The 15,983-nt window shown below is 39.7% G+C and overlaps 1 protein-coding gene across 1 annotated transcript; it reads right to left on the minus strand.

Moving 5' to 3' along the window:
* Nucleotides 1–209: 209 nt before the first annotated feature.
* On the minus strand, nucleotides 210–10,565 carry LOC118797063 (frizzled-like). The gene is made up of 8 exons (XM_036556283.1): nucleotides 10,330–10,565; nucleotides 8,546–8,908; nucleotides 5,907–5,970; nucleotides 5,226–5,269; nucleotides 3,792–3,939; nucleotides 2,348–2,461; nucleotides 1,709–1,779; nucleotides 210–461 (listed from the first exon to the last, which is right to left on the minus strand). The coding sequence occupies exons 1-8, from the start codon at nucleotides 10,408–10,410 to the stop codon at nucleotides 438–440; spliced, it is 909 nt and encodes a 302-aa protein (XP_036412176.1). The 5' UTR covers nucleotides 10,411–10,565; the 3' UTR covers nucleotides 210–437.
* Nucleotides 10,566–15,983: the final 5,418 nt, after the last annotated feature.

A 15,983-nucleotide genomic window follows, 5' to 3' on the forward strand; every position in this document is an offset into this window, starting at 1 on the left:
ATATGGCAAAAACACAAATATAAAATACAAATATACTTTACAATGTGTATCATGCCAAATCATGAACAAAAACTATACGTTTTTATAAATATAATGTTTTTACATTGCACTAAATCCAATTAAACACGACTAACTATGTTCTCTTAGCAGACACAATTTGATACATATTGCCATATTACCCTCCTCTATTCTAGCACCTTTTGTCTATATATAAAACTGTCTTTAAAACTGCTGGATTTTTTTTTTTTGTTTTAGTCACTAAAAAACATTATTTTTGGGAAGGCTTGTGTTTTCTGTGAATCCAGAACATGGTTAACCTAGATAAGGTGGCTTGTGGTGATATTGTGAAATTGTTGGTGGTTCCTGGCGTGTTCATGCTCCAGAACCACAGGACGTGTAGCTAAGCATCCGTTCCCCACAGCAGAGCACAGAACGCTTCACAGCAGAGTGTCTCTGATGAACTGAAAGAAAAAAAATGACACAGTGAAACGCTGGGTGCGAAAATCGGTGTTTGGCTTTTAGAAATTCAGATATCTACTACAACACAAATCACTGGCATTTTATATTTCATTTTCCTTCAATCTAGTAACTTATTTTCCAGTAATGTTCAGTAATAAACTTACTAGCTAATCAAAACTGTCCAGTAAGTGTCCAGCACGGTTCACGTCTTACACTCTTAAAAAGAGAAATAAAGGGTTCTACTTATGACCATGAACCATTCTCCATCAATATGAGAAACCATTTAACCATGCAACAAACCATTTTAGTATGAAATGGTTCTATATTCCCTTTACTAAAGAACCCTCCAAGAACCATCTTTTTAAGAGTGTATTGTCTAGTATCTAGTAAAGAATAAACTGTATAGCTACAAAAAAGAAAGCTATTTGCAAATCTAACATAGAAGCTGCTGGTGTTCTCAGAACTGTCCACTCCAGAGTCCAGACCTCAAAGTGTTTGGGATTACTTGGATTGTGAGAACCAGAAATGCAACTAACTTCTTAGACTGAACTTCGGTGGAGTGGAAAAATATCCCTGCAGATTTCTTAAAATCCAGAAAGCAAGTCTCCTGAAACAAATGGACGAAGTAGGCAAGAGTGCACACACTAAATACTGAATGATGTCATATTTAGTTGTTGAGGTTTCTACACGTTTAAAAAAGATGGTTCTTCAAGGATTCCTTAGTGAAGAAAACGACCACTCAAAGATCCATTTGCATGACTTAATGGTTGTTTGCATGGTGAATTGATTCTTCAGATAAATGGATGCATTGTAGATGGTTCTATAAAGAACCCTTCTGACAATGTTTCTATTTAGCACCAAAAAGGGTTCTTATATTGTTACAAGTTTGACAATGTAACAATAGAAGAGCCCTTTTTGTTGTTATTTAGAACCCTTTTCCTAAAGGTTCTATATAGAACCTTCTACAGGGCATTCTCTATCCATCTAAAGAACCATTTAAGCACAAAGTGGTTCTATATAGACTTGGTGGTTCTAAATGGAACCATTCCTTTACCAATGAACATTTGAAGAACCATCTTTTTTAAGAGTGTATAAAGGCAAATACTTGAGGTTGTGAGTTATTATGAATCCAGTTCGTATCAGCGACCCAATCACAGTCACAACGTTATTCATGATAATACACTCTCTCCTGTTCTATCGCTTGAATATGCATTATCGGCAACAATTAAATCAATAGAGTAGCTCTTACATCGTCCAGTGAAAAGCTGGCCATCACACAGTCACATGGCAAATTTGTCATTCGATGAGACTTGAAGCGCTCTGAAATGAAAAAAAAAGGATAGTGTGAATAAACAATCTTAATTCAATTGTATGTGCTGTTAATCTTCATCAAAACAATCTGTTAAGTACACATATTCTACACTGACAAATGAGGTGCACTGATTTTACTGAACTATTGCTACAGTTGCTATAGTACGGTGGTTCACAGTGCTGCCACCATGTGGAAGACTGGGGTTTAATCTCAGGCCTGGGTAATCACACTATGCTATACCAATTAGAGTCCTTGGGCAAGACTCCTAATGCTACATCCGCCTATCTCTGTAATATCAGCGTCGCTCTGGATAAGAGCATCTGCCAAATACGTAAATGGAAATGGCAAATTTGTGTTGATGTCATATATATATATTTCTATATTTATATTTCTAGATGAACAAACACAACGTAAATTGAATGCACCACTTCTTTCTGTGTGTCAAAGCTCTTTAATGTCATACCCTAACTCATATTTATATGAATGTATGCAATATGATTAGACAATGTGAAAAAGAAGAAAACAGCAAAAGCTGGTCAGTGATCTTCATCAAATGTTCCTGTTAACAAGATTTACCCTTTAAGGTCTCCAGTCTTGCAAGAAGGGCCACAAAGTCGTCATAGTTGATCCGTCCTGCAGTGCTGTATCTGTCCCAGAGCAGGCCGAAATTCAGGTCATTTAGCCGCAGGTCTGCATAGAAGTGGAAAAAGGGTCCACAGTGTCAGGACCACAGTAAGATCACAGTACAAGCTAATCATTTCCACAGACCACAGTGCCAGAATATAGTGCCAGATACATTTCGCTTGAAAGGTTTGCATCAATACAGCACTCATATGCAGTATAGAACTGCTCATTCCAAAATCAACCATCCTAAAAGCAGTTCTTCAAAGGTTCTCAGTACATACTTAAAAAGACAGCTCTTCTTTTTAAAAATGGTCCTATATAGCACCAAAAATAGGGTTCCTCTATTGTTACAGGCTTGACATCGAACAATAGCAGAACACTTTTTGGTGCTATATAGAACCCCTTTCAAAAAGGTTCTACATGCTCCATAAATCTGAAGAACCATTTAATGATGCAAAGAACCCTTTTATCATGTACGATAAATTATCATGTTCTATGTAGAACCGTTTTCTTTACTAAAGAAACTGTGAAGAACCATCATTTTAAAGAGTGTAGTAAAGACAATGGTTATGTGTGGTTTTATGTATTTGTTATGGTTATGTGTAAAACCCCAAAAACTCATTATTATTATTATTATTATTATTATTATTTATAATCTGTTTCTATATTTCTGTAAAAAAAAAAAATCTTTTTCAAATGGTTTTATAAAAAGTTCTGCTCTTGTTGAAAATCACAAAACCCTTTTTATGGTACTGTACAGAGCTCTTTTTGCTTGGAGTGAAGGTTATTATAATAGAGAATAATACATATGCAGTAGTCATTGCCTCTACTCTTCTAGCAAGGATTTCCACTTGCTGTTGGAATGTTGCAGCTGGGATTTGATTCTATTCAGCCACTAGAATGTTAATGAGGTCAGCACTGGTGTCAGCCGGTTAGTTCTGGATGATTCTTCCCAAATGTATTCAGTGGAGCTCCATCTCTCCAACTGGTGCACAGTGGAGCTTCATCACCAAACTCATTTCAAAAGGTGTTCAGTGGAGCTCCACCACTCCAACTCATCCTAATAGTGTTCAGTGGAGCTTCATCACCCCAACTCATCCTAATAGTGTTCAGTGGAGCTTCATCACCCCAATTCATTCCAAAGGTGTTCAGTGGAGCTTCTCCACACAAACGTATCTTAAAACTTAAATTTCCAGGACCAGGGTTGGTGACCACTTGTCTACTACATCTTGAATGAAAGGGTAGATTTCTGGATACTGCTTAAGACTAAGACTTCACTGCTGGCAGGGTTTCTTAGTTTATTATCCATTTGGTCTAGGAACTAGGACTAGGCCTAAACCATGTGGAGAAAACTAGTCCTGAAAGTTGCGAGTTTTTTTTTTTGCATTTGTCTCACCATGTGCTGTGAGGGCATTCTTCATTTGACTCGCACTGACTGCACCGTTTTTTGCTCTTTGATAGTCCTCAAATTCTCTTTTGGCTGCAGACACGTAACTCTGCAGCTCCTGATATCTCGGTTCGTCCAGTTTTCCTGACCTTTCATCCTACACGGCCATCATTAAGGAATTTTAAGGCATATAAAAGACAAAATTGAAGCAAAAGCAGAAATATGACTGAAGGTACAGTCCTGCGCAAAGGTCTGAGGTGCCTAAACCATTTATCTGGGCAAAACGACACATTAGAATAAATACAAATAAACATAACAACAGTAATAAGTAACAAGAAGTTGCACTGCAAAAAATGGTATCTTGTCAAGTGAAATTATCTTAAATCTAGTTGATAAATACAACATTTCCCAATTGAGATGGTTGTGCACCTATAAGATTATCTAGCTTTTTTTCCAGAATTTTTTACTAGATTTAGGTCAATTAATTAAGTGAAATTATCTCACTATCCTGGCATTATAGTGAGATAATTTGTTTCTTAACACAAGCACAATTATCTGCCACAATAGTGAGATAAATCTTTTCGATAAAATTACCTAAAACAAGTAAAAATGTCTAGAAATTAGTCAAATAATCTTAAATTAATCTTACAACAATATGAACAGGAGAAATAGAAGATTTTTTGAGTATATTTAAGACAATTTTACTTGACAAGACACCATTTTTTACAGTGTGGTAAGATGAAAAAAGTTTGATTACAGATTTCACTTTGATGCATCCAGTCACTGCATGGATTTATTAAACTCCATCATCAGCAAACTTGACTTAACACAATGAAGCATTGTTTAGCCAAACCAGGTACCGGATTATAACCACAAGTAACACCAGACTTCAGTGAGGAGAGTTTTGGAAATGGCTAAATGAACATTTGGTATGCATAAAATCACTACTTTTTATATTAATAATCCTTCTATTTCTTATCTAAGCTGCTTATCCTCCTGGGTCACAGGTGGTGCTGGAGCCTATCCAAGTGGTCATTGAGCGAAAGGCAGGAAACACCCTGGACAGGTCGGCAGTCCATCACAGGGCAGACACAGACATACACATTCACACTTTAAATTAGCATCTGCAATTCACCTAACTGCATGTATTTGGACTGTAGGAGGAAAATGTAGCGCAGCTTTTTATAGATAAAAGCAAACAGAAAAGCCAAATCAATCAAATAAGCTGCTTGTGTTCACAGAACAATGGGACCACAACCCCATCACTGAATGTGTTTATTACTTGGATCATTAAAAGCAGAAAATGCAACCAATTTTTAATACTAAACTTTGGATGTGTGTAAAAATATCCCTGCAGATTTCACTGAAACACTGAAAGTAAGTCTACTGAAAAGAATGGATGCTGTAATGAAGGTAAAGACCATGATAGCATGAAAAGGATACATCCTTCAGAGACACCAAGACACGAACAGTCTGAAGACTCAAAACTGTAATAAAAAAAACATTTACAAATTAGTGTCTGCAAGATTTCGTTGTTTATTACAATCTTTGTTCTTTCCTAAAGGGGAATTCCACAGATTTTTCAACATTTATGCATAATTGATGGCCAAGATTTAAACAAAGACATTCAGAGTGGTTTGGTGTGAAACGCTCTGTTCTGGAGAAACTGTCAGAGTCAGAATTGTTCACAGTGGTCTTGATAGGAACCAAACGTCTGTAAAAAGCTCCATCACAGAAAGTTATTACACAAAATGGTTGCCTGATACCTGAAAAGTTGTCTTATGATCGTGTGTGGTGAGATCAAATAGCACTGAAAGTAAAGGATGGTAAATAAACGGCTATATTTGTGTTGTAGACATCACAACCCCGGTTCCTATCAACACCACTGTGAGTCGGAAAGCTTCTCTACAGTAAACTATTTCACATCAGACCACTGGGCCTTGTTTAACCCCTTAAAATCATAGGCTTAGCCTTATCATTCAGTAACTACTTCAATCCAAATTGGTTGAGCTGTTCTTAGTGTATAGAAGTGTGTAATAAAACTTTTGTGGTCGCTGGCAGACCCTGGCCATTTGAGGGGTCAAATCTTGGTGATTAAATTTTCCCTTTAAATGCTCCACAAACCTTGGTCTCCAACAGTGTGGCCTGTTTGAACCAGTTTCTTTTGGATTTCAGGAGCAGTTAAGTCCTGTGAGGGGAAAAAAGCATTATTTCTTAACAAAAATCAATCAGTGCAGTAAATCAATTTATTTAATAAAATGAATTAAAATCAGCCTTGTCATAAAGACACAATTTCAAACTGCCCTAAAGTGAGCTACACAGTATCTTCACTGTTGACTGTTGTTTATTAATCTCAAAAGACAAATGTAGGTATCAATGGAAACAGTTTTGGGGGGAGTTAATCAGCTTGTCTTAACTGTTAGATGTAGTTTGGGCTGTTTGAGTGGAGTACTGCTTGAATATAGGACACTGGCTATCTGCTAGATATAACAGAGGAACTCAACTTGCTAGTTTGCTACTATCTCTACCATACACACTAAAAAAGATGGTTCTTTCAAGGGCTCTTTAGTAGAGATAGAATGGTTCTAGTAGAAATGGTTCTAGAACCATGAACATTTAAAGAGCTCTTTGCATGATTAAAGGAAAAGCATTGAAAAGCATTTTTCAGATTGATGGAGAATGTGTTTTATATAGTTCTATATAGAACCAAACAAGGGTTCTTCTATTTCTACAGGCTTGACATTGTAACAATAGAATAACCCTTTTTGGTGCTGTATAGAACCCTTTTTAACAAGGTTCTAAATCCACAGCACATTCTCCATCATTCTGAAGAACGCTTGAACAACGCACTTAATCATGCAAAAGGTTCTTTGAGTGTTAACAGTTCTATATAAAACCATTTTTAACTAAAGAACCCCTTATAAACCTTCATTCTTAGAAATGTAGCCCCTAGACCCAGGTTATGGCTAAGCCAAGACTAAAAAGCATTTCCAGTTGTACATAATATGGCCAAAAGTATGTGGACACTTGACCAACAGCCCTATATGAGCTTGTTGGACGTCCCATTCCAAAACCACAGGCATTAATATGGCTTTGGCCCATTTTGTAGCTATAACATCCTCCATTCTTCTGGGAAGACATTCTACAAGATTTTGGAGTGTGTCTGTGGAAATTCAGGCACTGATGATGGACAAGAAGGCCTGACTTGTACAAATGCTACAAACAATGTTTTTTGTTTGTTTGTTTGTTTGTAAACATAATATTGTCACTGTCAAAAAACATATACCTCAATTTTTTTTTTTTCTACATCATTTGAACACAGCAGCTGACCTTTACATTGTCTGAGAATTTCATGATGATTGGACCAATAGAAATGCTCCAAAATTACCTCACTAGTTTAGAGATACATGTTTTTGTTTGGCTGATATGTTGATTGCCTGTATTAAAATATCAACCCTGCACCAATACTGAATGCAGGCCTCTATTACGTTGCTAGGATCCTTGTACAATCACCATGAGGATAAAAAAGCTGACTCTGTGAATATCACTGTAAAAAGCACTGCATAAATATATATTGACTTGGCTAGTTTAGGTAGCCATTGTATATATCCTTAAATGCCTTTCTTTAATTGTAATTAAAAACATTGAAAATATGGAAATACTGGGGTCACATTGTATGACAAATGAACTTATTCTACAAGATTACTGCTAAGTGATTTGTACAGTAATACAAATGACAAAACCGTCAAAATTTATTATTCAAATAAAAATAAATTTAAATAAATTTAAGTGAAAAACGGCCAGTCTGGCAGCATATGCTGGTGTTATTCCAAAAAATACTGGTTGAAAAAGAAGAAAAAACAGTTTTCAAGGTCCCACATCCCGTTGGCTTTCTGAAAATGCATGAGCTTCAGTGAAATGTGTCTGGGCTTGTCTTTTCCAAAGAAATGACTCTCAAATGTTCATGTGCTCACCAACCACCTACAACCCACCACCCACCATCCATCCTCTCTGATATAGGTTATAAACGCTGTCATGTGGTGGTTTTTGCCTCTCAGGTCAAGCTTACTGGGGCCTTAAGAGGACATTGTGTTTCTCACAAAGGAGTGGTCAGGGTTACTCTGCTAGTGTTACTTTTCTTGCATTTTAGCTTTGGCTAAAGACTCCACACAGAAGCCTCTCAGAAGCCAGCTACAGTCACATAACCACACCATAAACATGTTATAACAGACATTATGTGCTGTCATAAGTTGTCATGATTATGTCTTGTAGTGTAACTACAGTAACGTAACTACAGTAATGTAACTAAAGTATGCTTAGCAAAAATTAGCATGTGACATAAGCTGTCGATGACAATTACCAGTCCGCCTCTAAAACACTGTCTGAATTTTGATTATATCACAGGTGGGGAAAATGATATTAACCAGTCACCTCACCCTCCCACCACTATCACCTATCATCTATAACAGGGGTGTCCAATCTTATCGACAAAGGGCTAGTGTGGAGGTTTTCACTCCAGCCAGGCAGGAGGTCACATGATCAGTTGTTTGAAGTCTGACCAATTGACTAAAGAAGAAGAATCAGGTCTTCTTCTCCTGCTTGTAAGGATGAAGACATGCAGCCACACTAGCCCTTTGTGGATAAGACTGGACACCCCTTGTGAGAACCCCCGACTTTACAATACGAAAATAAAATGATTTTCAGTTCACACTGACTTTCAGTAATCTACCCGATGCTAAACATTCCAAAGCAGTGAGACGCACCTGTTCGCAAGGCTCGGTGGTGAAGGATTCGCACTCAAGTAAAGTTGGCCAGCTGAAGCCGAACTTCTTCATGACCGGTTCACAGCCAAGTTTAGCTGTCTCGCAGGTGGTCCTGCACACAGGCTTGGCTGTCCCGTTCTCACACTCGGGGCTGTAGACAGAGCACAGGAACTTCTGGAGTTCAGGGGAACACTGCACTTTCACCAGAGGATAAAACTGATGGATTTCCAGTCCAGCATCTTCCTGGTTTGCGTGGCCGAGTATGTTAGGCATCACGGTGTGGCTGTAGGATAAGCCTTGGCAGAGTGGAATCCGAATGGGTTCGCATTTCCCGGGTGATGGCAGGGGGTCACCTTCCTTCCTCTGAAAGAGCAACATGCATTTCTCAATCACTTAAAAATGCTAATATGGCTAACAAAAAACAAAAGCTAGCACTAGCTACATTTAATCATTTGAATCATGCTAACTGACCTCAAAACACTAGAAAACCTTGATATATTTTTAAAAAAATACCAGCTACCCAAACAATGCTAACAGGACTAAGGAAGGCATTGCCAGCCAACATGTCATTTGTCATTTGAATATTACATTAATGTCTATATTCCAAAAATAAACACTTCAAAATGCTAAGGTGGCTAACAATGAATAAAATCTAGTACTAGCTACTATTAATCATTTGAAGCATGCTAACTGACCTTAAAACACTAAAAAGCTGTTATATATATATATATATATATATATATATATATATATATATATATATAACAGAAACCAGCTTTCAAAAATTGCTTTGGGGTTAGGGTTAGGATTAGGGCTGGGTTTAGAGTTAAAGAAAATTATGGTGAATTTAGTAGATATTTAGTTGAATTTAACATCAAAGTTAATTAAGTATCTACAAAGCATCGAAAGTGGACTACCCGAATAAAGTGTTATCGAAAAAACGTTCCAAAAATGCTAAGGTGGTTAACAATGAATGAAAGCTAGTACTAGCTACTGTTAATCACTGGATCATGCTAACTGACCTTAAAACACTAAAAAGCTCATTATGTATTTTTTAAAGGAACCAGCTCCCCGAATAATGTTAATGCGGCTAACAATAAATGAAAATTAGTACCAGTTACAGTGTCATATGTCATTTGAATATTATATTAGTGTCAATATATTAGAAATAAACACCCCACAAAATGTTAAGGTGGCCAACAATGAAAAGCTAGCACTAGCCACAATTACCCTTTCAATCATGCTGACCTCAAAACACTAGAAAAGCTCTACAAAAGAACCAGCTGTCCAAAAAATAATGCTAATTTGAGAATAATGACCTTGCTAAAAAAAAAGGAACATTAAAAACCATTAGGATTAAAACCTTGGAGTGAGAAGTGGCTTCCAATAGAGACCACTAGTTTCCTGTAGAACACCTTTAGGTCCCTTTAGGACACCATCAAATGCATTTAGAATCAGCCGTTGTTCACCTGGTAAACCAACAGGATCTTTTACATTGTGATACCAACCCATCAAAAAAGGCAAAACATATTACAAAACCATTAGGAGCCAACAGAAACACCTAATCGTTTCTATGGGTGTTTTAAGCAGGGGGATAGAAGCTACCAGCTACAATATCATTTGTACACTGTCCTCCATAGACCAGAGAACACCCCATCACCACTAATGTGGCTAACCATGAATAAAAGTTAGCATGTAAGCATGAGTAATGCTGAGTAATGTTAACCGGCTTTAGTAAACTAGAAAAACTCAATACAACTGCTAAAAGAAAGTTGCTTGCTTACCTTCTCAGGATTTCTTGAGGAGACAGAAAGAAGGTCTAACGTTAAAACAATCATGATGTACGTAACTCGAGCAAACTCCATGTTCTGGATCCTAGAGTTTTTCTCCTGGTACTAACTCTGCTGCACTCACAGCACTAAATATTAAGGGCTTTTAGGCACAGCTGGAGAGAAATTCTTGTGCTTTTTAACTGTCACTAAAAAGAGCTTTTGTCCAATCCTGAACCAGCCCCGGAACACTTCCCCCTGTTAACAGACCCGAGGGTCTTTGGAGCAAACAGCATCTATTCTTTCCTTCCATAATTAGGTTTTTATGTGGTGAGGAACCATCTGCTCCAGTGACCAAAGTGCAGAGAGGGTTTGGAGGACCGTTCCAAGATCTCACAGAATAAATCCACATCCACAGAATTAATGATTTAACTTTGTGGAAAATGTGGAAATGTCCAGGCAAACGTATTAATGTAACTTGTTGCATTGCTACTTTATTAGATTACTACTATACTTCCTGTTTGCCCACTTTTAATCAACAAATACTGCAGCTGTGGTATGTTGAAATATGACTGCCTCAGGGCAAACTGTTACCTCAGTTCCAAATCAGTTGGGACAGTATGTAAAACGCTAATAAACACAGAAAACAGTGATAATTAAGTTCTTTTGGACCTTTATGCAGTTGAAAAGAGTACAAAACATTATAAAAATATATTTTACCTTCCTCACTTTATTGTTTATTTGTAACTATGTGGTTGTACCAAATTCCAAAAATGTTTGTCACCTTTCCTTTTCACAAACTGATCCAGTTCTAAAAGAGGTTTCTTAAGTGAAGGCATTGGTTCTATTTAGAACCATGAGTTCTGTATAGAACTGTTTCATGCTTACATGGTTATTTGCATAGTGACATGGTTCTTCAGACCGATGGATAATGTGCTGTCTGTTACCCAAGAGTTATGTTATGGCTCACCTGAAATGATAGAGGATGCCCTCCACAGGAAAGTGGAAGAGTTTCCAAGAATCACTAATAAAGATATTCATAAGCTAAGGGAACTAGGAGATATTCTTTTAGAACTCGATGCAGCTATGGCAGGAGGACACCTACCTGGTCTTTCTTATCTCAATACCGCACGTGGAGTAACTCCAGTTGTTCAGAAGCTCCCATTGTTCTTACAAGAAAAGTGGATCACCATAGGGTCTCGTTACAAAGACGAATACAGAGCAACTTACCCACTCTTCTCCTTCTTTGTTAAGTTTGTGTGTGATCAAGCTAGGACCCGTAATGATCCCAGTTTCGCCTGCATAACGGACGTGGGCTCAAACGTAGTCAAGATAGAGAAAGGCCCACCATTCAAACCCAACATCAGAACACCTGTTGCTGTAAGGAAAACAAAAGTTTCAGTAAATTCTGAGTCTAGCCACAGTCATTCATCAGTGAAAAGATCTGATGACCCTGACAAGCAGTGACCCTTACACAACAAGCCTCACCCATTATGAAAGTGTCGTGATTTCAAAACCAAACCCTTAGAAGAGAGGCAAGCCTTCCTCAAGGAATGGAACGTATGCTACAGATGCTGTGCTTCAACTAGTCACTAGTTGCTAAAAATTGTGTCAAGCCCGTAGAGTGCAAGGAGTGTAACAGCAATAAACACCCTTCTGCTCTACACCCAGGTCCGGCTCCGTAGAAAGCTGAGACATCACCAGCTATTGAAGGTCAAGGCGGGGAGCAGCAGGAAAGTACTACTGTGTCAGTGACGTCCAAGTGCACTGAAATCTGTGAAAAAGTATCCACATCAAGATCATGCTCCAAAATCTTACTAGTCAGAGTGTATCCAGCTGGCCAGAGAGAAAAAGCTATAAAATCCTATGTCATCCTTGACGAGCAAAGTAACAAGTCACTGGCACGGACTGAGTTTTTTGATTACTTTGAGATCAGAGTGGCTGGGGCTCCATACACCCTGAAACACTCCATGCTCTGGAGTAATCGAGGCAGCTGGGCGACGAGCAAATAACTTTGTTGTGGAATCACTGGATGGAAGGACACAAATCTCTTTCCCCACGCTGATAGAGTGTGATATGTTACCAGATGACAGATCCGAGATCTCAACACCAGAAATTGGCAAACAGTACCTGCATCTCAGCTCAGTGGCAGATAAGGTTCCTCCTTTAGACCCAGGCAGCCATCCTCCTTCTCCTTGGACGAGACGTACTGCAAGTTCACAAAGTCAGAGAGCAGCACAATGGACCTCACAACGCACCGCTCGCCCAATGTCTCGACCTCGGATGGGTGATTATTGGAGAAGTGTGCATTGGAGGAGCACATAAGCCATCCAGCATCAATTCATTCAGAACCACCATTCTGAGTAATGGACGCACCTCCTTTCTTAGACCCTGTACCAACAGTATCCACATTAAAGAGACTCTTGACATTGCTATACCACCCCACAGTTTCACTAGCACCACAGACAACATTACTTTCGGTGATGAAACAGACGGCTTTAGCGGTGAAGTGTTTCGAAGAACACTGCATAATGACAAACCAGCCATGTCAGCAGATGATAAAGTGTTTCTTGAGATCTTGAACCGAGAAGTCTACATGGATTAATCAAATAGTTGGGTGGCGCCCATCATGAAAGCACACTTTTTCAAATTCATGCAGACCATGTTCGACTTAGATCAAGCTGAGCCAGCCCCACTGCTTGAAGAATATCAAGAGCGTTGGTACTTACCTTTTTTCGGTGTCTATCACCCCCAGAAGCCGGAACAGATACGGGTGGTGTTTGACTCTAGTGCGAAGCATGATGGTATCTCCCTTAATGACATCCTTCTCAGTGGACCAGATATGAACAATACATTACTAGGTGTACTCCTTCGTTTCCGCAAAGAACCTGTGGCGATAATGGCAGATGTACAACAGATGTTCTACTGTTTCATTGTCCATGAAGACCACCGTGACTTTCTCAGGTTTCTGTGGTTTGAAGGTAAGGTTCATGTGTTCAGGAACAGCCCCTCTCCTGCCGTGTCCATATATGGCTTAAGGAGAGCTGCTCTACAGGGAGAGAAAGAATATGGGACAGAGGCTAAGCAATTCATCATGAGGAATTTCTATGTGGATGATGGACTCACCTCACTTCCTTCCGTGGATGAAGCAATTGCTGTGCTGAAAAACACAAGAGAAATGTTAGCAGATTCAAATATTCGACTGCATAAGATAGCCTCCAACAGTCATGTTGTGATGGAAGCGTTTCCTCCCGAAGACAGATCTAAAGATCTGAAAGACCTAGAATTAGGAGTAGACCCCTTACCTGTACAGCATAGCCTAGGGCTCATTTGGAACCTGCAGACAGACAGCTTTACCTTCTCTGTGAATCAAAAAGAGAAGGTATTCACTAGAAGGAATATTCTGTCTACAGTAAATGGCCTGTATGATCCTCTGGGTTTTGTAGCGCCTATAACCATACAAGGGAAGGCTCTGGTAAGAGAATTATCCAGCAAAAAAACGAGACTGGGATTCTCCTTTACCACCTGAAAAGGAGACACTGTGGAAGACATGGACAGACTCACTCTTAGAGCTTGTACATTTGCAGGTCCCAAGGTCCTGTGTCTCAATTTCACTGCTATCTGCACAACACAGAGAACTCTGTGTTTTCTCAGACGCATTCACTGTGGCCATTTCGGCCGTGGCTTACCTCAGGGCAGTCGACATGGAGGGATACAGTCATGTTGGGTTTGTCATGGGAAAATCCAAGCTGGCTCCATATCGGCCCACACTGTCCCTCACCTCGAGCTTTGTGCTGCAGTCTTAGCAGTTGAGATGGCAGGCTTGATTACAGACGAATTAGGCATTGAGATTCAGAAAGTGAAGTTTTACACTGACAGCAGAATTGTCTTGGGTTATATACGCAACACATCTAGACGATTCTATGTGTATGTGGCAAACAGAGTCGCCCAAATCAGGAAGAATACTAATCCAGAACAGTGGCACTACATCAGCACAGAACAAAATCCTGCTGACATTGGCACACGCCCTGCCGCTCTCTTGAAGCATTCCACCTGGATTTCCGGTCCAGCATTCCTGTGTAAAGATGGCATAGATGACACCCTGCAGCCGGAGACCTTCGATCTTGTTGAGCCAGACACAGATGCTGAGGTACGTCCAGAGGTTACCACTTTAATGACCAACACATCAGAAGGTCAGCTCGGCTCACACAGATTTGAGCGTTTCTCAAGCTGGAAGGGCCTCATACATGCTGTAGCCAAGCTTGTTCATAGAGTCAGATTCTACTCAAAAAGCCCCAACACCAATGCAAGTACTACAGATGAGCTAACACAAGCAAAGACAATGATAATCAGAAGCATACAGCAAGAATACTTCGAAGAAGAGATGAAGTGTCTTTCCAAAAGGGAAGCAGTATCAAAGCACAGCAGTTTAAGAAAGCTGAACCCCATCCTGGACGGCGATGGTCTGTTGAGAATTGGAGGATGGTCTTCTTTTGCTGAAATGTCCTGGGAAGATAAACATCCACTAATCATACCCAAAAATCACCATGTCGCTACTCTACTTGTCAGACACTATCACGAACGAGTTTCTCACCAGGGCAGACATTTCACTGAAGGGGCTGTCAGATCCGCAGGGCATTGGATTACTGGAAGTAAAAGGCTCGTGTCAAGCATCACACACAAGTGTGTTGTCTGCATAAGGTTAAGAGGAAAATTGCAGGAGCAAAGAATGTCTGACTTACCTCCTGACAGAATTACCCCAGATCCTCCATTCACAAATGTTGGATGTGGATGTGTTTGGACCGTGGACCGTCAGCTCCCGACGAACTAGAGGAGGCCTAGTAGAGAGTAAATGCTGGGCTATCCTATTCACCTGTTTGGGAACGAGAGCAGTGCATATTGAAGTTATCGAGTCTCTGTCCACTTCAAGCTTCATAAATGCATTAAGGAGGTTCACTTCTATCCGACGACCTATCAGCCTCTTTTGTTCCGATCGTGGAACCAACTTATTGGTGTGAGCAAAGAGCTTAAGATGAATTCAAAGGATCCTGAGTTCACAGCTTACCTCAAAGACCAAGGCTACACTTGGATTTTAAACCCACCTCACTCATCGCACATGGGTGGAGTGTGGGAGAGAATGATAGGAGTCGCTCGACAGATCCTGGATGCCATGCTGCTCAAAGAAGGTTCCCCTCACCTGTCACATGAGGTCCTTGTCACTCTTATGTCAGAAGTCATGGCAATCTCCACAGATCCAGACATGCCAGCAGTTCTCCGGCTATGCTTCTAACCCGAAAGCTAGAGCCAGTTTCTGCACCTCCAGGAGAGTTTGACCTCAAAGACATGTACAGCAAACAGTGGAAACAAGTGCAGATCCTTGCAGACTCATTCTGGAAACGATGGAAGCAAGAGTACTTGAAGACGCTCCAGCCGAGAAGAAAGTGGCAGGTGGATCGGCCTAACTTGCAAGTAGGAGACATTGTTCTTCTTAAAGATAATCAAGTCAAGAGAAATGAATGGCCCACCGGAGTGGTGGTGAGCGCTATTCCCAGCCAAGACGAAAGGGTTCGCAAGGTGGACATAAAAGTCATCAGTCAAGGCACACCAAAAGTGTATTCCAGGCCCATATCTGAAGTTGTGCTGCTCCTAAAAGGGACATAGTGGTATAA

Source organism: Colossoma macropomum, unplaced genomic scaffold (assembly GCF_904425465.1).
Source record: "Colossoma macropomum unplaced genomic scaffold, Colossoma_macropomum, whole genome shotgun sequence".
Lineage (NCBI taxonomy): Eukaryota > Metazoa > Chordata > Actinopteri > Characiformes > Serrasalmidae > Colossoma > Colossoma macropomum.

Bases quoted from the DNA above. Each gene is read 5' to 3' on its own strand.
- LOC118797063 (XM_036556283.1), bottom strand. From the start codon at position 10,410: ATGGAGTTTGCTCGAGTTACGTACATCATGATTGTTTTAACGTTAGAC. The intron at 2,462-3,791 runs GTGAGACAAATG...ACTTCTATGCAG, and splicing joins GAATGCCCTCACAGCACATG to ACCTGCGGCTAAATGACCTG. The intron at 1,780-2,347 runs GTAAATCTTGTT...TTTTCATTTCAG, and splicing joins AAGACTGGAGACCTTAAAGG to AGCGCTTCAAGTCTCATCGA.